At 34.1% G+C, this 22,145-nt stretch overlaps 1 protein-coding gene across 6 annotated transcripts in view; it reads left to right on the plus strand.

The window, feature by feature from the left end:
• The window catches only part of LOC131075895 (translation factor GUF1 homolog, mitochondrial), a 112,029-nt gene extending 105,228 nt beyond the window's left edge, over nucleotides 1-6,801 (plus strand). For 5 of the 6 annotated variants that reach the window (XM_058012836.1, XM_058012839.1, XM_058012837.2 and 2 more), the window contains one exon: nucleotides 6,381-6,801. In XM_058012836.1, the coding sequence (XP_057868819.1) occupies nucleotides 6,381-6,546 (166 nt within the window). In that variant the 3' untranslated portion in view covers nucleotides 6,547-6,801. The remainder of the gene's footprint in view (nucleotides 1-6,380) is intronic. The other variant, XR_009113279.1, reaches the window with a different exon arrangement.
• Nucleotides 6,802-22,145: the final 15,344 nt, after the last annotated feature.

The raw sequence follows: 22,145 nt of genomic DNA on the forward strand, positions 1-22,145 counted from the left end.
TAGTTTGAGTCAGAAGTATATAAAAATCGATTAATTATGGTTAAAACATGTCTAAACCTAGTAGGGGACATTACAAGCATCCAACCAAGACAACTTGACCCCTTGGCCCACAAGTGGCAGGAACATCCAACCAAGACAATTCCATCCAACTTGGGGTGGCCTAGGGGAAACCGTATCTGCTTTCCCAATCGTTTTATCTTGCCAACCCCTACCATGATTGTTTGTAGGAGAATAAATCGATTAAATAAATAATATAAGAGTCTAGATGGTTAGCAATTCCCATTCTTAATCATCTTAATACTATATATGGGATTATATGTTAAGCAAGACCCTCACGTTGCATACCAATTACTTACTAAATCACAAGTCTTTTTTTGCAGGTTCTGTATAATTGATCTGATCCAATTCCTTGATGAATGCAGATTTATTAATAAGAACTTCTGCTCTGATTTGATAAATGCAGATTTATTAATAAGAACTTCTGCTCTGATTTGATAAATGCAGATTATATATGTAGAAGAACTTTTAATCCCCTTCAATCTGCTATTTCTGTTTTTAGACAATCTGATCTGATTCTCCCACATCTTTATTTCCAATTCCATTTTCTTCCTGTTCAGCTTTCTCCTTCTATTCCTTTTATACTTTCCTATTTTATTGAGGAGACACATCTCTTTGGAAAGAGACATCCATTTAAAGGGTCATGTCTCCTCATTGCTGCCTTATTATTCAAATCAGACCTGCACTTCTGATTATAGATTAAATGCTGTTTCCCAGTCCTTGATATATGAACTTCATAATTTCAGGCTGTTAATATTAGATTAGGTTCTGCTCTTAATTTCCTTATTTTCCGATGTCTTTTTTTTTTTATTCTCTCCCCCCTTGCTTGATGAATTGCTCCTCCTTTTATATCTATTATTCGGTGGTGGACAGACCTTTGCACAGCAACCATTACCTTTGCAAGAGGTGCATCCCTTCATGATTTGTCTTAATAACTCTTTCTTAAGTCGGCTCTCTCTAAAAATATAGTTATTTCTTAAGTAGCCGCTGATCCCTCTTTAATCAGGTGAGCCCTCTTAATGAAATCACTGCTTTTAATCTGTTCAGCCTATCTTAATTAATTATGGCCAATATTTATCACTTTTTTTTGGGTCGGCCCTCTTTCACCAATTCATTTTCTCTGAGTCAGCCTTGTCTTTTATTAATTTAATTACCCAAGTTTATTATTTACAACTGTTTGTGACCAGATTAGATTGAGGCTATGGCTGCTTAAGCGGGGGGTATGACAGAAAACCTATGATTGGCCATAACCCGACTGATTTTACTTCAAACCTCATCAAATTCAAAATGCAGGCACCCATTTAACTCTCCTTTAAGCTGAATCACAAAAAATTGCATGCGACCTATACTCCTTTGCCCTGTTGGCGATCTCCACTCTATTAGGAGCAAATTTGCTTCACATTTACTTGTCACTTTTGTTGGCCATTGCTTCATCATTGAAGTCTTCTGAATCGTCCCCTTTGGTATTATAAGCTTAAGCAGGGTTTGGGTAATCGAAAGGTAGTGAGGAAGTCAATAGGCTGAAAATGTTATACGTAGGAGGAATTTTAAAAGGACACAAATGAGGAGTTGGGCTGATAGAAGATGTATGGTGGGAGGAAGGACCTTGAAAGCTTGATGATTGAAACACATTAGACAATTTCCCTACCTTAGTCAAAAGGCCAATTTCATGAAATCTATTAAGATGTACAACATAAAAGAAACTGCATTGATTTGAGACAAGCGGGCCATATTTGCCAAACTCAAGGACCACATGAATTTGACAAAGATAGATGGTGAAACTTTGGTGTAGGAAAACCTAGTGAGTTGGTGATTGATTTTTATTATTTCTTTTCTGTTGAGAGGAATATTTCTATACACAACTACGTCCGCTTTATCAAGACGAACATGCTGACCTCTAGGAAAGTAGGAAAGCTTATGTTTTTACAAAGTAAACTTGTAAACTTGTTTGGACTTTTTCCAATATTTAAGCAGTAGAAAATCTTAAACAAGATGTATATGTTCTCTAATGTAAACTTGTTTAAACAAACTTCCACTCCTTATTGGGAGGGATATGTCCTCTTGAATTCATAAATATTCACTAGGTACCTCAAAGGTCTATGGGATATGATGTCATAAACACTCGAAATTAATTGGCTCACTTTAGTTCTTATGCCTTAACTCATGTTAGAGCTCTACTTATCTCCAACCATTAAAAATAATGTCTATTATGCAAGCAACTTATAACTCTTAAATGTTAAAATAACTATCGTCTCAGGCCAAAATGGGTGAACATTTAGGGGCAGTCTATAAACATTCAAGTAGGGATACCAATTCATGATAGGGCAAAAAGCAAACAATAATCAAACACACCTCCCTCTCCAGGAAAAAAGAGTCCCTTTTTGGAAGAAATGAAAGTAAAACATTAATGGGAGGAGGTTAGGGTTCAATGGGAAGGCAGTACTAAATTATAATCTTAATCAAAGATGCTCATATGACGAACATGAATCAATAAAAACGCATTGTAAAGTTAGTCATCCCTAACAAACACGAAAACAATATCATGCCATGCATCATTTCACCCTCTCATGCTCCTTACAAAGTCCTTGGCCATTGCACTAAAATTGCCCTCTAGGCCTTATTTTGATCTTCGTAATCTTAATTTTATTTAATAATCCTCACTGTAGAATGGCCATTTTTTATTTGCTATTCTGTGAATCTTCATCTCTTTAAATTTCAAAAATCATTTGGGAAAAAATCGGCAAATCAGAAGTATAAGATTTTTTAGATTTTTTTTTAAAATCGGATTTAAAAAAAAATATAAGAATTGTAGAAAAAGAGGCAAAAACTATTTTTTTAAAAACTTAAAGGATATTTCCATAGCATAGAGATACACAGAGCAAATAAAATAGAGTTTAACCCATGAGTTTGTAGAAAATAATTTTTTGTTGACTTTTGAAGAGGACAGTCACCCAAATACATCAAATAGTTGTCTAAGTTTGAGATCAAATATTAGCCAAGTCTATGAAGTAATTGAGATCAAAACTTAACAAATAACAATTTGGCTACCGTTAAGAATTTAGTAAAAGTGGAAGCCATTTTTAAGTGTGATCCAAGAATTTTATTGCGATTGAGGCAAGGAGTTTTGTAGGATTAATTCAATATTTTAGAAAGCTTATCAAATCATATTCCACAATTGCATTGTTTTATTACATAGTAGCAAATATCGTTTGGGGACAAGATTTTTTGAAAAAAATGGGTAAAAAATTAGATTTTAAAAAATCGTAAAAAAATTGTAAAAAGATAAACATAAACTACTTTTTTTAAAAAAAGCTTAAGGGCATTTCCATAGCATAGAGATATAGAGAGTAAATAAAATAGAGTTTAACCCATGAGTTGTAGAAAATATATTTTTGTTGTTTATATTCATATTGCTGATTACATAGGCAAATTTTCAATTGACTTTTTTAAAGGGCAGCCACCAAATACACCAAATAGTTGCCTAAGTCTGAGATCAAAGATTAGCTAAGTCTATGAAGTAGCTGGGATCAAAATTTATTAGACAGTGATCCGGCTATTGTTAGGAGTTTAGTAAAAGTGGAAACCATTTTGAAGTGATCCAAGACTTTCATTATGATCGAGGCAATGAGTTTTCTAGGTGTAGTTCAATATTTGAGATCATATTCTACAGTTGCAATGCTTTATATTCCTTGATGGCAATTGGTAAGTCTTTTATATGGGGTAGAATTCAACAAAAGACATTTGTCTAGTTGAAGTAAAAGATTAGCAAGCCATTGTTTTTGGCAATACCTAGTTTACAACTGCTCTTTAGGTAGAGACAAATTTTAATGATTATGTGTTGGAGGCTATTTTATTACAAGTATGTAAGCTTGTTTGTTGTCATTCAGATTTATTTCATGGAGCACTTTGGATATATTTCTCACGTAATGAATTGTATGTCTTTGTTTGAGCAAAAATTAACTATATCAATTATAAATTAAAAATCATATATCTTTATCTATATATATTATATGTCTTTGGATGTTTAGTGTCATGGTAGAAACACTTTGTTGGTGAGTCAGCCACCAAGGTTCAAACTCCTGTTGGGCCATTGAGCTCGCAGGCCTTTTGCCTTTGTTGGGCTGCTGAGCTCGTGGAATGGAACAAGTGAAGTGTGGGGAATGATGACCCCCCAAAAATGGCCTCATGGGAAGAGATCTTCTGTAAGTGGTCTCTTTGGGATCAGACCAAGCTAAAAACCCGAATTTCCTCCATTGAAAAAATATATATATTATATGTTATATTAAAAATTATGTACATTATAAATTTTTCATTATTTTTAATTTATAGTTTATTTTATAAGTAATTTTTCTCCAGTAAATTAATAGGTGCTTAGGGGTAACACCTGTTATATTAATGTCAAAAAGGCCATTACAATTGGTGGTGGCACCAAAAACTTCCTTTTGCGGTCTGATGTTCTATCCCAAACTTTCTTATATTGCAGTGACTCTGTGAGCTGTCCAGGATCATCCTAAATAGGTGGTCAAAGCAAACCAGACAACCACCTCACAACCCTAAGCCGAGTTTATTATATAACTATTAATATATATTCATTGTCTATAATAGTTTAAATTTTAAAAGTTTTTAATAGTACTAATTATAAACTTTAAGGGTTCGCTCCTTCCCTGTCAAAGTGTCATCTATAATAGTGCATATTAGTATTAATTTTAAAGCTAGTGTACAATATTAATTATATACTTGTTCGCAGCAAAATCCATGGAGCAGGGTGTGCAAAGAGCTTGAGTCATATTGAAGCTGTGATTTAGAGCAGATTTGTCAGCTGCTTCAACACTCTCTCATATACCCTGCACGATTTAGGATGATTGAGGCCCTTTCAAATTCGGCTGATGACTGCCATTGCTCCTCCCACTCCTTTATTTAGGGATTTTCAGAGGTCGGAAAGAAAACTAAGGGACAAAATAACAAATTATTTTAACATTGATTCTACAAAATAACAAACTATTTTAACTCTGATTTCGTCTCGGATTGGCCCTATATCTGAGCAATTTAATAATTTCACAAGTTTTTCTAGGGTTTTGAGAGTTATTTTAGCGATTTTTTTCACCTTTTTTGCCTTTCTTTTGGGTTTTTATTATTTAACACAATTTAAATGCAAAAAAATTGTTGAAAATTTGGTCAATGAGTTTTTCGTGAATTGGGACTTTTTTGGAGAATAAATCAGCTGGCTCTTGGATTCGGGATTAATCAGGTTTAATCAAGATTTTTTGGCAGACTATTGCTTCTTTGAAATGTGCTTTAAAGTTTGCTCTTGGATTCGGGATTAATCGGGTATAATCAAGATTTTTTGGCAGACTATTGCTTCTTTGAAATGTGCTTTAAAGTTTGGTATTATGACACTTCTAATATATTTTGTGATATTTATGAAATATCTTTTTTCCTGCAAGTGGATGAGCTTCTTTCGTAACTTAAGCCGAAGCTGTTGTTCATCATACGATTGTAGTGTTGATCTCTATATATAGTTTTAGATAAATTTCATGCCATATGGCATTTGATTTTTTATAAGCTTTTCAAATTGTAAAGCAAATTTAGAATTCGAAGAATTGCATGCAATTTAATTTTCTTGATTCTAGCATTTGCTTTGTAAATAACTATTCTGTAATCCTTTTATAGGATGTAAATTAGGTTCTCGATACATCGATTATGGCGTCATACTTAAAAGTAATCATTTAGGTCGTTGGTTTAGTGGATTAAAATTATTCATGGCTAGTGTTTTATGTTCTAATATACACATGTTTCAATGAATCACATGTGCCATATTTAACATGTGTGATAAGAAATAAACCATTTGCATGAATTTAATTGTAGTATACTTATATTGCAAACGCAGGAAATAAAAGAAAAATATAGGGGAAGAGCTTTTAACATAATGAAACAGATTGGTTAGATGGCAAGGAATGAGTGCTTATGTAAGATTGGTTAGCGGCTTGGGATGACTACCTATGGTGTTAAAGTTGGACATTTCAGTTGATAATTACATCATGTTTCTCCTGAGTACAATAGGAAAAGGAAAATGATATAGATGCATGAAAAGTTTGTTGCTTCAAAGTCATTATCAACCTACATGTACAAAATTCTATGAATGCATTTGTTTATACATGATTATTAAGGTTTATTTATACTCAATCAATTTCAATTTTATCTTATTCTAAAGAACAAATTGTAACCTTTTAAAGGGCTATGTTGGTTGTTGCATGCATAAGCAAAGTATGAACATGTAAAGTTTCCAATTATGCTCATTTAAATTTATTTTGATCATTGTGCAGATTGTCAGCATTGCGAAAGAATGTTCTTGCTAAATGCTATGGAGGAGATGTTAGCCGAAAGCGAAAACTCTTGGACAAGCAAAAAGAAGGCAAGAAGCGGATGAAACGGATTGGATCTGTTGATATACCCCAAGAGGCTTTCCATGAGTTGCTCAAGGTCTCATAAATTTCAAGTTAAAGAAACAACTAGTACATTAGAGCTCGTTTGGGAATTTAACAAATTCTTGAACTCGATGAAAATTAAAAATTGAGTTCATCAATTGTAAAAACTGTAGTTCATGCATGCCATGATGAAAATTTTGCATGTTATGCTTTTCTAATGTAATCTCTTCAACAATTTCTTTCTAAATTAACCAATATTTGTAATTATATGTTAAAATTTTTAAAGTTAATTTGATGGGTAATTTTTCTTTTCTTTTCATCTTATTAGCTATGGACTTTTCTAATGTAATCTCTCGAACAATTTCTTTCTAAAATAAGTAATATTTAATTTTTTAGAGTTCCTTTGATGGATAATTTTTTTTTTCATCTTATTAGCTATGGACCTTTTCTCATGTAATCTCTCGAACAATTTCTTTCTAAAATAACTAATAGTTGTAATTAAATGTTCAAATTTTTAGAGTTCATTTGATGGAAATGTCCTTACCACATACATGGTTCATTTTTTAATTTATATATATGATTCAGGTATAAGTTGAGAAGCATTGTGAATAAGCTATGATAAGTCAGAAGGAGGTATATTTTGAGATATCTCGTCCTAAACATGACTTATATGGATTATTCGCTATTTTTTTTTAGACAATTTAATATATTTTACCAGCTCAATTACATTTGAACCCATTTGCGAAGAAAGTTTATTCACTATCTTTAGGGATTGATGATATTTGCTGTTTATTTTTGGTTTGCAAGTGTGAATGGTTGCATGGTATCTTCTATGGACAAATGTTGCAACATTGGGTTGTGGGTGCAATGTTGGCTTTATGAATTTCTCTGTGAGTGACTCATTTTAAGAGTGAAATGTATTGTGCCATTAATTTATATCGATGCAAAGTTGCATAAATATTGAGGTTGGAAATATCTAAATATTAGGTATGACATTTAGTAAATAAAAAAAAAATTTGAAATTATTTTTAATAAAATCTTGATAAGACAATAGATAGTTCAAAAAAATCATTCCAAGTGATTAGGAACATGTTAGATTTAAGGAAATATTAATTGCAACAATAAATATGCCATAGGAACAAAACAATAATACAATGACATAAATTTGAAGCATGTAGAAATAAGAACGTTCCAATATATTTGTATCAAGATGAAAAGCAAATGAAATTGACTATATTATAGGCTTTGGGATGCCCTTGTCAAGGTGACAAATTTCATAAAGGAGTTGACTCAAAATGTAGGAGCAATGTTGTCAAGAGAGCTCATCTTGATGAGGGAGTGGTGACACCTAACTATTGTCAATAAAGAAGTGAATGTGATAGAGGTGACACAAGGTTCCCATCAATCATGGGGATGATGTGTTTATTGTAATGTCCTTAACCAAAAAATCAGAAATATTTCAAATTTGAAACTTTGATTTACAATTGTTATGTCAATTTCATTAAAAACATCACAACTAGTCATCTCTTACATAGAAATAACACTGAATTAAATAAAATCTCATAGAATACAATTGAAATGGATTTTTGATCTCAAATAATATTTGATTAAGTCTGAAATTGATTTATTACAGTATCATGATTTAGCTTCATACATCAAAATTCAGCCACTTGTACAAATGATATAGTTTCATTAACCAAAATCCTCACAAAACTCATGTAACTACGACAAAACCAGACCACTCGATTTGCTCCAAACACTCTAAATTAAAATAGTTTATTCCTAGATGGAAATAACAACATATAAATCCTAATTACAACAATAATAACAACATATTGTTGTAGCACATCTACAAGACTCAACACATCTAACAATTAATACAATTATCCTTTGAAGAACTCCCAAATCACAATTGAAGAACAATCTTACAAACACTAGAAAATAAGATACTAACAATCTTACAAATTTCCTCTAGACCAAATGACATCTATAGGTGAGAATGTCTTCTACAATCAAATGGTTTTCATACTTTGATCGCCCAAACCTCATGGATTTTCATCCACAAGCCTTCTTCACCCACTGAAGAAGCTTCTTGCAAGTATGCAAATATGAGGAAGGTCAATAATCAACATACCTTACAAAACCTCAACGTGCCATATTTATAATCATTTAACAAGAGTTAGGTGTCCAAAATGATTGTTGATTTTCTGACTATCGAGTTACCCCAAAGACCTTTTCATTTGTAATGATCACTTCTTTCTTGAACTTCTTGCTACAAAACCCAAAGCTCGCAAATTCCAATGCCCATTATGAGTAATGCTAAATTTAATATTTAATCAACCTCTTGATATTGCAAATATTTGGGCAATAATAAATATTTAATGGATTATCACTCCTATGCTTACCGTACCAATCCATGGAAGGATAAAATGAGTTAATATCGATCAAAATCCAATTTTGAGCAAAAGGGGACATGACAAGTCCTCCCTCCTAAAATTGCTTGTCCTCAAGCAATTACAAACATATAGCTCCAAGGTCCCAATGTTAGAATGATTTTTCATGATACATTGTATGGCAAACATTGATCTTGTTCTTGTATGGTGTAGCATCTTTTGCTATGGAACACTATGGAAACTTGAAGACTTATATTCTTTTGTACCAATGCCATAACAAGTTAACCAAAAAGATTTGATCAAACAAAATAACCATGTAATATGAGCTCTTGGATGCACAAATATTTGATGCATTCTTTCTCTACTCCATAAAGATTTACCAAATGCAATTTTTTCCATCTCCCTTCCTAGCTTTTTGAAAATTCTTTTAGCAATGAACAATTTGAATGTTATTGATGTAGCAAGCACTAAGGTGTAACCAACATACCAATGCTATCAATCAGCATGTGATATGTCTCCATTCATTTTCCATCAATATCCTTCCTTTCACAACTTGCTTTTCTAACTGTGTATATTCGCCAATGTGAGACGAGTCAATCCCGAAACACTTACAAATTTGCTCAATGATATATATCCGATTTTCGCTACTTGTAGGATTGTTATAAGAGTCATTCTATTCTCCAATATATAAAATATAAAGTTTAAAGATAGCCACTTCATTTCCCTTTACAATGGTGAAATATACATTGCAGAAATGTACAACAATAGACCCATAGTTAACCTCACACTTAGAGATGTTATTGATAGCTTCATGTAATGATCTATAACAAGAAGAATTCGATGGAGTGGAAAATAGTGCCATACAACAACAATATATATTTCATAATTCTCCAAAAAATGGAAATTTTTTCCAAAGCACACTATATTACCAACATTATTTTGCTTTGAATTGATAGAATGAATCAAATTTTTTTGAAGTTGATATGAATGGAAAAAATAACAGTATATAATGATCTTCATTAGCATCAAATTGAATTATAACAACAACATACTTCATGTTACACAATACCCACAAATCCCCACATAATTTCACTTGGAACCTATAGACAACACATACATATTGCATAACCTACCTAAATCTATTCCAATTTAGTATTATGATGACTAAAGTAATTGTCACTAATAGAGAATAACTTATACTAACATCACCGAGCAAGAAAACTTCCACCAAATACACCAATATAAAATTATTCATGTTTGAAGTAATCAAAATCAACAACCTATAAATGATGCAACAACTCCAAGAATGACAAACCTACATAAGAATCATCCATTTGATCATAGTAACATTGGTGGGAAACCATATGCGAGCAAAAAATATCTCCACAAACTTTTACACACTTATGAAAATTTTCAAAATTAGCTACCTTGAAAATTATTGTTCAATTGAATGTAGAGGATTGCAATAGCTACAAACGAAACTAACAAGTTTTTCATAGTTGGGAATTTAGGGTGAACTTATTTCTCTTCCTCATCATGATATATGTCTACAACATTTGGAATTAATTACTGTAATGGTGAAAATTAGTGTAACAAAACCACTAATTTTGCTTAAATAACCATTACATTGAAAGAGAGAGGGACCTGATAGATCTAGGCTTAATCCTTCTAGGAAAAAGTCTGAGAATTTTGATTAGGTTCACCTCTGTTAGGGTTTTGATTCCCACTTTCTAAGTTGAATTGTGAAAATGCTGAAATTAGGGTAAATGGGTGAATATTGAAGAGATCGGGCATAAACAGTGAGCTATAGTCGTCGTATAGAGACACCAACTTAGATTTGGGCAAAAGAGGATGTCTCCTAAATTTTTGGGACTGTGCTTCTCCAATTCGACTTGATCCTCTAACTCTCTCACCGTCAAAAGATGAATTTGTTCATCTTTACGAATCCTTTGATCTTTCTGAACACAACTCTATACCTATTTCTTGCACATAGAAAGAAGGGGTGTAATGCCCCTAGATTGGAAATTGTAAAACTCAGAGCAGGCAAGCTGAAAAGTTGTCGTGGTTCCTAGTGCTAGGGTACTAATCTTAAAGACCTTGAAGGAACCTAAAAGGGTAAGGAAAAGGACAAAAACACAACGACAACCTCACTTTGGAAGATGTTCTCGAAAGCGCAAAGTTACTAAGGCATCGGTCTATGGAGGTGGTTGCGACAGTTATAAGTAACTGCATTTCAGAATAGACTGTCATGTCAAGCTTGGAATCATGTAGGCGGCTATTGAAGGAAATGATATGAATCTTTATAGTGTTGTAATGACAGGACGATTAATATTCCATTTGCACATAACCGAGCCTATTAAGGATGGGCATGTCTTACGAGCTATTGCAGTCATCTGTGAAATTCGATTGGCTGAGTCATGGGTCTTAGACCAGGCGTCAAAGTGATCTCACATTAATCGCCTCACATATTTAGATAAGATAGTCGACCAGGTTTGAAAAGAGAGTTAAGATTACTGCGGGCCTTCCAACATTGATGTTTCAGCAAGCGCTGAAGACCCCTAACAGAGCCGCCATTGAAGATAGCAAATGGGCGTCCATCAGTGAGTTAAATAGTGGAGGAATTTCACTGGACAAGCTGTGGTTGACAAGCATGCAAAATATAAAAGCACAAGCAAGGCCAGAGGTCTACCCATTTTTCTTTGAGAGAAATGTACCTGCTCTATCTCTTTATCAAATCCAATTTATGCATATCTTGCAATCATTGCATCCAATGAGGTGGCGTCTCCTTGAGGTATTTTGTCAAACACTCCAAGTGAGTTATCTATGATTTTCTTGTATGCCTGCTAAAGTATTTTGAATTGTATGTCTGATGGAAAATTTCCATACTATTTTATGTGTATTTATAATGGGTCATAAGTGAATGGTAGAGATTATTACGATGCATTAGAAAAAGAATTCTTGTTTTGTTTTGAATACAACATCATTTCATTACAGGTGCCAGCATTACAGGTGCCAGGATTAGCGTGTGGGCTACTCCGTTGGTGTCCGTCTTTGCCCACATGCCCTCATTTGTAGATTCCCCCCCCTCCCTGGCGTGGGGGCTGCTGGCCACCTTCCCACGCCCTCCTATTCTGTACCGGTTCTCCCTAGCTTGTCTGTGGACGTTGTCTCTCCTGACGCAGCTTTGGCTGGCTCGGACCTTCCCCCTTCTCTCGTGGGTTTTGGGGCGGGGGGTCTTCCCTTTACTAAGGGCACTGCTGCTTTTGCTGGCAAGGGTGTGGATGCTCCCAGACCACCTCCTCTTTCTAGTGGAAGAAGGTATGTTCGTGGGGATAGGGCTTCTACTATTAAGGGGGTTCGTCCCCTTCCCTGTGCCAAATCTTCCCCTGTGGTGGTTTGTGGCCAGGATGTTGTGGACAATATTGACTTCTATCAGAGTAATGCTTTGGTGTGTAGATTTTCTGGGCTTTGGCCCTCTCTTCCAGACCTCCATCTTTGGGTGAGTAACTCTTGGAAACCCCTGATTGCCCACAACATTGAGCTCTTTCCTTGTGGGAAGGGTTTTTTTATTGCATCCTTTACTTCTACCTTGGATAGAAACTTGGTTTTGGACAAAGTGTGGGCTTGGGGAGATCACTCTCTTTTTGTTAAGCCCTAGACAACCTCTTTTAATCCCCTTACTGAATCATTGTCTGTGCGTCCAATATGGGTCCGCCTTCCTAATCTCCCTCTCCATTTTTGGGAACTCTCCTGCTACGAGGCCATTGGCAACTCCATTGGTCGTTTCTTGAAGGTGGATGAGGCCACGTCTTCTATGGGGCACTCTACCTTTGCTCGCTTGTTAGTCTACATCGACATCTCCTCGCCTCTCCCCAAGGATGTTGTTCTAATGGTTGGGGATAGACCTTGGTCTCAGACGTTGGATTATGAGGGCCTGCCCTTCCATTGTCGAAAATGCTTCTCAACAGGGCATCTTGCTTCAGACTGTTCTCTTCCTCGTGATAAGGGTGTTGCTTCTTGGTGGAAAGATGCCACTCTTAACATTTGACTATCAGTGCATTGGATTCTACTTGTTCCTCTCATGAGGATGATGTTTCCTCTTGTGATGAAGAGCCTCTCACTGCTGCTGAACCTTCTACTGGTCCTCTCACTGCTGTTCAACAACCTTGTTCTACTACTGTTGAGCCTGCTTCTGGTGCTGCTCTGCTTAGACAACATATTTCTGCACCCCTGCAACAATCTGCCGCTGTTTCTCAGCTTCCTATTGTGGTTCTACAACAACACTTTGTAGCTACTTCTAATCACAACTTTGTTGAATCACTTCCACCTAATATCTCTCTTGGTCCTAATGATTGTATCACTCGGACTGTGGTTCGTCGTAGGCGAAAGAGGAGGTCCTCCCCCCTTGTCCTAATGTCTCCCTCTCAATGGTTGGGTGTCTCTTCCCCTCCTTGAGTTGGGTCTAGTTTGTTTTTTGATCTGACATTGTTGTAAAAGGGCTTGCTCCCTTGGTTTGTTTTGTCTTTTTGATAGTCTCTGACTATGTTAAGGGTTGACACCCTAGTTAACACTTCTTTTTTAATCAAAAACATCATTTCATTATTATTTTGTTTTATTCATCAATCAAATATTTAAATATATGTATAAAATGAATTAGATAATATTATGATAGTTCATAATTCATTTCTGTCTTAAATACAAGAAAAGGTCCATAAATTTGTTGAAATGTAGAATATGGTATCCATCAATATTATTCTTTTTGAATTATTTTTATGGACATATCTTTATTATAATAAGTCCACAAAATTGTTAAATGATAGATTTGAGTATTTATTAAAAGAGGCATTGTTACTCAATAGCTAGTCTTGTAATTTAGGAAATTCTCAATTTATTATTTTAGTACACTTTTGGTTATATATAAAGCCCACAAGATCAGTAGTAGAGGCCTTTTAAACATTATATAGAACCTTAAAATATCAATGCTAATTAATGTCATTGCATTCTTACTGTTTTAATTTTTTTAAAAATAAAAAATTTGCACTCTATTCTTGTGTTTTAGTTTTATCCCTTCGGGGTTTCCTGGCAGGGCATTACATATAACATCATTAATTATATTATGATACATTGAGTTAACCTTAAGTTTAGATTACATAACGGAAGACTTAACTAACACCTAAAGGGTTTCCCATCATGATTACTTGATTCAACACTTAATTCAACTCATGCTAATTAATCCAATTAAGTTGATTAACTTAATGCCATAATTATACTTAAACAATGGTTAAATTCATTCGATAGGTTAAAATATAGATAACACGATTAAGTTCATTCATGCAATTTAACCATACATTACATCCATTCTTAAATTAAAACATATGCCATACATTTAATTTCCATACATACTTTGTTTGCATTAAAGAATGATAAATACTTAGCATTACACTAAACCTACATTCTTCATGATCCATAATACTGCATTTAATAACTTCATGCATGCATTTAAGATTAATATAATCTAATCTATATTATACATTTTAACCATAAATCCATTCAAAATAAAAGGAACCAGATGAACACATGCACCACACAACACCAGATTGATATCGGAGTTCACCCCTACTGGACTACATCTCCGGGTCTGCTCAACTGCAAGATCCCTTTAATAAATAATAGGGTAAAGAATACATAAGGTTCACATCAATTACATCTGACCAATAAGGTGTACATAAACAAATAATACATATGACCATATCGGTCCAAAAGATACATGAGTGATCCAAGAAGGAGAAAGATGATCCATTTGAAACATGATATGGAGCAAATACAAAAGAACAACCAGAGCACCAACGAAATTAAAACCTCACAACCCATCATAAGTATCCCATGGTCTATCATGAATATTAGGTACTCTCAAAGGCATAAGAAATCATATATGACTCCACAATAGTGTTTTAAGCGAAGACAACACAAACTACACACTAGTGAACATAAAGGACGAGTGTCATCACATAGCTTGGTATGGTTACCTTGACAGGTCTCCATAGGTCCCGACCCCATCTACTGGGTCACCCTGGCAACCTCTCCTGAACCTCCGACCCCATCCAAGTCTCATGTGGACCCAACACATCCTTCCGTGAAGAGAAGGTTGTTGGTTTGCCATTTCAGGCCTTCTCACTGCATCCTGAGTCTGTACTAGCACTCATCCCATGCATGAGGCACAATTATCTTACTTAGTGCTTTCATCTACTAAACTCCCTAATATACTATTAAGTTATCACTTATTTAAACACACTTTCGATGGGTTACCCTGCTACCACTTTGGGCACGACCCCTACTCGAAAGCCACTCTCCCATATGACACTTGACTACAAAATAGACGAACTCCCAAAACCAAGGTAAACACAAGGACTAGCATACAAAGTTCAATACAATAGGAAAACCCACTTGGCCAAACAAGTCCTCACACGAGGTGTACTAACAGATGATTCTCTGACTAGAGACATGACCAACTACACTGAACCACATAACAACATCCAACCCTCGCATTTAAGGACATGAGCAGTTACAAATCAATCACATGAAAACAGTCAATACTTGAGATCAAGGACATAACTAGTTACAAATTAACCACATGACAATATCCAACGCTCACAATCAATGACTTGCCTTTTTTTTGAAATCAAATGCGAATATAGAAAATTAAACATGCATTAACATTAATCTATAATGACAATCATTTTTCTGTATCGCTAAAAATACAAATCGATCAAAGTTTTCTAATTGATCTAAATTTCTAAATACAATATTTGAACAAAATCACCCTTACATAATAATTTCAATACCAAAATGACAATTATATGATCTTTGCCTATTTTCCAATACATATAAAAAAACATTAATAAATGTATTTTCTCATCTAATATCCATATTTCATTAAGAGAAAAAGCCATTAAATTTCTAAGTATATCTATCCATCTTCAAATTTTCCCAAATAATATATTATCAAATTCCAAAAAATTCCAAATTAAATATTAATTAAATAATATAATAATTCATTTTCCAATTTCTCAAATACTATATTATTTCCTTTCTAAAATTTCCAAATAACATATATATTTCATTTCAATTTTTTTCCAAATATCATATATATTATTTCTTTTCAAAATTTTTCCAAATAACATATATATTATTTCTTTCTCCGAGCATATATTTAAAAAAATATACAAACTTTATATAAATTTAAATATATTTTAAATTGAAATTAAATACATAAAAAAATAACTTTTTTTTTTAAAAGAAGGCAGGTGTACCCCACATCCGTGGTTACCACAGACTGTGGATTCCTCAACCACGAAGAAACTGTGGCCTCCACAGCCGTGGTGCCACAGGCTGTGGTCACCACAATGGGTCGTGGGTTGAGCCATGGCTACCCATGCCCAAAACAATATGCAATTTTTTTTTATTTAATTTTTTTTTAAAAAAATAAACAAAACAATTCCCAAATATTTCTGGCTAGTCTCAGACTGAGAAAATTCTGAGAAAATAAATTTTCCAGAATATATATATATATATATATATATATATATATATATATATATTCTTGAGGTTTATTAAGCATATTGCCTGATTGTCTTGAAAGCATATTGTTCATTTTATATTTTTATGTCAATTACCAATATCTCCGTCTTGGCTATCTATGGAGGTGGTGCTAGAAAATTATTGGAAATTGTTGGAAATCTCCAATCTAATAAAAATATTGATGCGATTAAATGCTTAGACTATACTCAATGAAAAACTGTGACTATATGCAAATTTAAAAAATTAAGTTATCTTAATATTAAAAACCATTTAGATATTCATCTTTGTCTTTAAAAAACCACCAATTTTAACATGCTTTAATAAACCTATCTTAGATTAACATAAAACATCATGTAAATGAACATTATTTCACCATAAGATAAAAACAATAATGAAGTATAAATCAACAACACAAGAAGAACATCTCACAACATAGGATTTACTTTGAGAAAACCTTTTGGGAAAAAATCCACCAAGAAGAGAGGCCAATGCTTGTATTATCTTCATGAAATAGAGATTACATACAATCCTTTCCTCCTCCTTTTCAACCTTCAATCTAGCAGCACCTGTGTACAAAAATGAACTCCCATGATTTGTCCATCTCAACCCCTCAATATATAAACTTATGGAGGCCCAAAATACCATCATAGAACATTGCCCTGGACCAAAACAAGGTTCCAAAATATCATGGTAAAAATCCATATGACCCACCTTCTTGGAATCATGTATTGTTAGAAGTATGAGCTTGCATGGTTGTCATTGATGTCAAACATGGTTATCCAAATGGATATTAGTTCAGATATGCTTTGTTAGACCTTGGTTATCTAGATGAAGTTTGGTCTAGATACTCTTTTGGTGTTGGTTGTGACATCCTATATTTAGGGTGGTTTGGAAATCTTTTGGTGCCCTCTGGATATGTTGTTGTTTGCATCATGGTTTAGTGGATCATATTCATTTGGTTCGAATATATTCTGGAAGATGTATTGAGGTGATTATTTGGGTCTCACTTTCGCTTATGGAGATCTGCATGGAGTATTTTGCATTGGAAGTGGTTATGTGGCCGATCGGTTGATTATATTTACACCTTATGCTTTGTAATGTCTTTTGGGATATGTGTTAGCATGGGTTTGTTGGATTGTTCATGGGATGATGTATTATGATATGTTTTGATTCCCTCTTTCTCTTGGAGTGGACTGATCTAATTATTTTTGGTCTAGGTTTCTAATTTTGTCTTGGCTGACCCTTGTTTAAGATTTCAAAATTGTATCTCATATATAACATGTGCAGAAGTATTTGAGTATGGATGAGAAGTGAATTATGTGAGAAGTGTATGCAGATGATTTGCAATAAGATTTGAGTTTTTGGTGATGTGAAAGAGTGTTTGGGAAGAGCTTTGAAGGTAATATATTCTACCAGATAGAGTGTTGTGAGAGTGGAGATTGTTAGAGATGTTTGCCATGTTATTGGTCACTTGTTTACTATTCAAGAAAAAATTCATAATCAAGAGAATCCCTCTCAAATTTAGTTCAACTATTCCATTCATTGTTGATTGATAGTGAGTCCTTCGACAACAATTTGTATCTTGTCCTAAAGAAGTGTTCTTTAGCTATAGAAGTCCTTTGTATCTTTCCTAAGTTATTGCACCTTAGTTCTGCAAGTCCTTCAGGTGTTGGTGTGTTGTCTTAATTTTTGAACTTGCACAAATTGGGATGACCCCACATATTTTTGCTTGAAATTTGAGATTTTAAGGATCTAGATATGTTTTCCAAGGCATTTTTCCATCACCTAGGAATCCATTGATGAATCCAAGTCCTTCACCTCTGTTTTTGTCAATTTTCATTGTGTTAAAGTTGGATTTTTTGTTCAATTTTGGGTTTCAAAGCAGTCACTGCAAGTAGGAGATTTTAATACAAAATTACAAGATTTTAAGGCTCTAAGGCACTCTTTTCAAGGTGAAAAGTTTAAGTTACTTGATGATAAATCAATCACGAGCTTGTCTTCCATCTCCGTGAAAATTTTGGTTACTTTTGGCCCTCATTTTGGCCATTTTATGTGCAATTTCGTGTTTAAGATCAGTCACTACAAGTAGGAACTTTTAGACATCATTTCAAGTAAAGTCACTGCAAGTAGGAACTTTTTGTTCACATTACAAGTTATCTTTACTTGCAAAGTAGAGTTTTTAGCATCTTATTGCAAGTGGGAGTCTTTTTGTTGTGATTGAAAGTTAGACTTTAACTTGTAATCGGGTCTTCAAGACTTGATTGCGAGTGGAATCTTTGTTTTAAAAAAAAATGAATTTATGTAACTTGTAATATTGACTTGGAAATCCAATTTATGTTATGATGTCCCAAAAACCCGAAATTGACTTAAAATGACCTAAAATCAGGTTATGTGAACCTAGTTACATCATATCATGACATTTTGTCAAGTTTCCTTCCAAATACATGTTGTTATCACATGTAATTAGTCCTCCAAAACATGAAATTGTTCCGAAATGCACTAAAAAACACTTGAAAATGAGTCTCTAGGATCCAATTACAAGTGTAAACTTGTATTTTCTCATTACACATATAAAGTTGCATGTTCATTCTCCACAATTACAAGACAAATGCTCTTGTTTTTCCTCATATGTAATGTAGTCCTCAAGATCCGAAATTCTCATTTCCACTTCTTCCCTTTGCAAGATCAATACTTGTTATTGGGTCTTCAAGACCCGACTACAAGAAGACACCCTTTGATGACTTGCAATCGGGTTTCTAAGACCTGATTGCAAGAGGTTTCAATGGTTATTTTCATAGTCAAAGGAAGCATATCAGTCCTATAAACTAGTGAAGGACAATCCCACAAAAGAAATTAGGGAAAGAGCAACAATATTGTTTGTCAATACCATGCAATCAATTTTAAATGAAGGTGTGAAAAAGGGGTAACAATGCTATCACAAAAAATGGAGAACACATCAAAGAGGTAGTATTACAGTCACAATCAATAAAGCAAAAGTTGATTAGCAGACCCCTATCATTGAAAGGAAGACCATAGATCTGAGAGAAGACACAATAATGTGGGGAATAGAATGGCAAAAGAAAGAGGGTATAGTCTCTTAATAGTCATAAAACAACTACAACAATTCAAACAACGAGAAGCTTCTTACACAAAATGAATATAGTTGCTATTCATGAATACAAAGAAAAAAGAAGTAAAATAATGCCATGTGAGCGACATGATAATCAATCCATCAAAGAAATGAAAGGTAGAGAATAAATAAGGCATATACAATTTGGTGGCAAATGACAATGCCTTAATGGTGGTAGAATAGTCCAAGGTACTATGATAGTAGTGTAAGAAGCCTTATATCTACTAGAAAGATAAACATGTGAATTAATAAAGTGTTCATAATAGTCATATGCACAAAGAGGACTTGACAAATGAAGGAGTAATGCAATAGGGGAATGCTTTTTAGCAACGTTCACTATTGCTACCATTCATGATCAAATGATGCAAGTTGATACCTTCACCCATCTTGAATAATTTAAGTGTCAACATCTTGTAGCAACATGAAGACCTTCTAGACAGAGGATGATGTAGTTAGAGTCGTGTCTTCAGACACATAGAATAGTTTCAATTGTGTATTTGTAATTATGTTTCGACAAGTTACATGTAAAAACAAGTTTTGTAATTGGAAGTGTCACTGTCACTTGCATTTTTGTAAAATCTAATTACATGTAAAGCAACTACAAGTTGAGTTAAATTAAGACTGTAGTTAGAATAAGTCATGGTGGTTGAGATAATTTCTCAAGTTAGTTGGGATCCTCCCACCTTTTTCTCAAGGCTCCTCTCCTATATATACTTGAGAGGATCTATTGTAATCTTTATCTTTTGGCAATGCAACAAGACTCTGCGAATTTGTATGTACACTCTAAGACTTTGAGCTTAGTTGTAATCCATATTGTAGTCAATTAAAAGAGGGAAATTGCTCTCAAACTTTGTGTTGATTCAAGGTATTATGTGATGACATTTTCTGGAGATTGATTGTGAGTTTTGAGATGCTATACAAGAGGGATTCAAGCTCAATGTTGTAGACTTTGAGCTTCTTATTACGTTTGGAGTTTTGGATTGGTTTTAAGAGTTGATACTGTAGATTTTGAGTTGCTTGTCATGTTTGAAGCTAGCATAGAAAGCTCAAGTAAGGAGATAACTTGTAACTTTTGTGTTGCTTTTATTTTTAAGACTTGTGCATGTAAGGTTAAGTGCATCATATAGACGAACTTTGAGCTGTTGTGTGTTGTACACTATTATCATTTTGAGAAGGTTGATAGGACAGTAGGAGTGTTGAGAATGTTGTACATTAATTTCTATTTTCTCGTCTTGGGGAAGTGATGAAAGTTTGTACTTTCATGGAAAATTTTCTTCCCTTTATGTTCTAAAAATCCCACAAAAAGATTCATTTCTATATTTACTGTTGTTGCTGTATCTTCTTTCTTGAAATATGAGAAAGAATATCGTCTGTTCTGAAGAAAGAGAATAAGATGTCATCCCACCCAAATTAGATTAGTGTTAGTAGTAGTAAAGGGGGAGCCTTCCCTAAATTAGGAGAGTTTTATACTCACACACTGTGACTGAAACAACAATTTTGCAGATCCTCCTGGGTGTACAAAATTTTCAACCAACATAGTGCTTCTTGGCTATAAGCCTAAAAAGTTGTAAAAAATGTTATTATATTGTGAGTTAGATTGTTACCATGGTTTTTCCCTATTTAGGTTTTCCACATATATCTGGTGTTCATGTGTTTCTGTTTGATGTATTGATGATTAATGTGTTGATATTGAATAAGTTTATTAATAATTAATTTTAAAGTTCTGGATGGATTCAACCCCCCTCTCAATCCCATTGGGTGTTCAACAATTGGTATTTGAAGCAGTCACCGGTGAGGAGGGACCTCGAGGAGATCAGTCCAAACCGGTCAGCAAGAGTAAACACAACAAAAACACACAAATATGATGGAGGCAATGCATAATAGATAGTTTTTATTGCATGAAAGTTAATTACATCCAATCGGTAACAATCGGGTTACAAAATACCGGCACACATGCTTGGTAGAATAGGTCGCACCAAGACCTTAAAGCGAAAGAACTATCTTCTAGGCACAATCTATCTATCTGATACTCTTGATTTTTGAATTGATTGCATTCTAAAGCATGATTACAAATATATATCGATCCAAGGGATCCTGTCAGCCAAAAAGGATCAAAACCTAAAGAACAAGACCTAACGTTCAAAATGAATAAGGTTGGCCTCTTCTAAGAGATTCCTCTAGAAAATCCAAAGGATGGAACACAGAAGGTCGACCACATGCCAAGAAACATCGAGATCAACACCCAAGGCTTTGCAAGCTTTGAAGTGGGTTCCATAAGATCATCATAATAGGTCTCAGGCAACCGGTAACAATAGAACAATTGGTAACAAGAAACTGTCAATGAAACCGGTAGGAAACATAAAAGAAAATGTTTTTTGGTTGATGCAAGATTGCTGTGAACCGGGGATGCTCCTGCAAAAGACATCCAGGGTTAATAAAAAGTGAGCCTCTCACTTTGCTGGGGTCAAAGGGAAACCAAGGTGGTCTACCTCTGCCTGATAAATCCAAGATGAATCTTCCACTGGTTTGTTCTTCCACTTCACAATATATTCTTTGTACTGA

The sequence above is a fragment of the Cryptomeria japonica genome, chromosome 3 (genome assembly GCF_030272615.1).
Source record: "Cryptomeria japonica chromosome 3, Sugi_1.0, whole genome shotgun sequence".
In the NCBI taxonomy this organism is placed as follows: domain Eukaryota; kingdom Viridiplantae; phylum Streptophyta; class Pinopsida; order Cupressales; family Cupressaceae; genus Cryptomeria; species Cryptomeria japonica.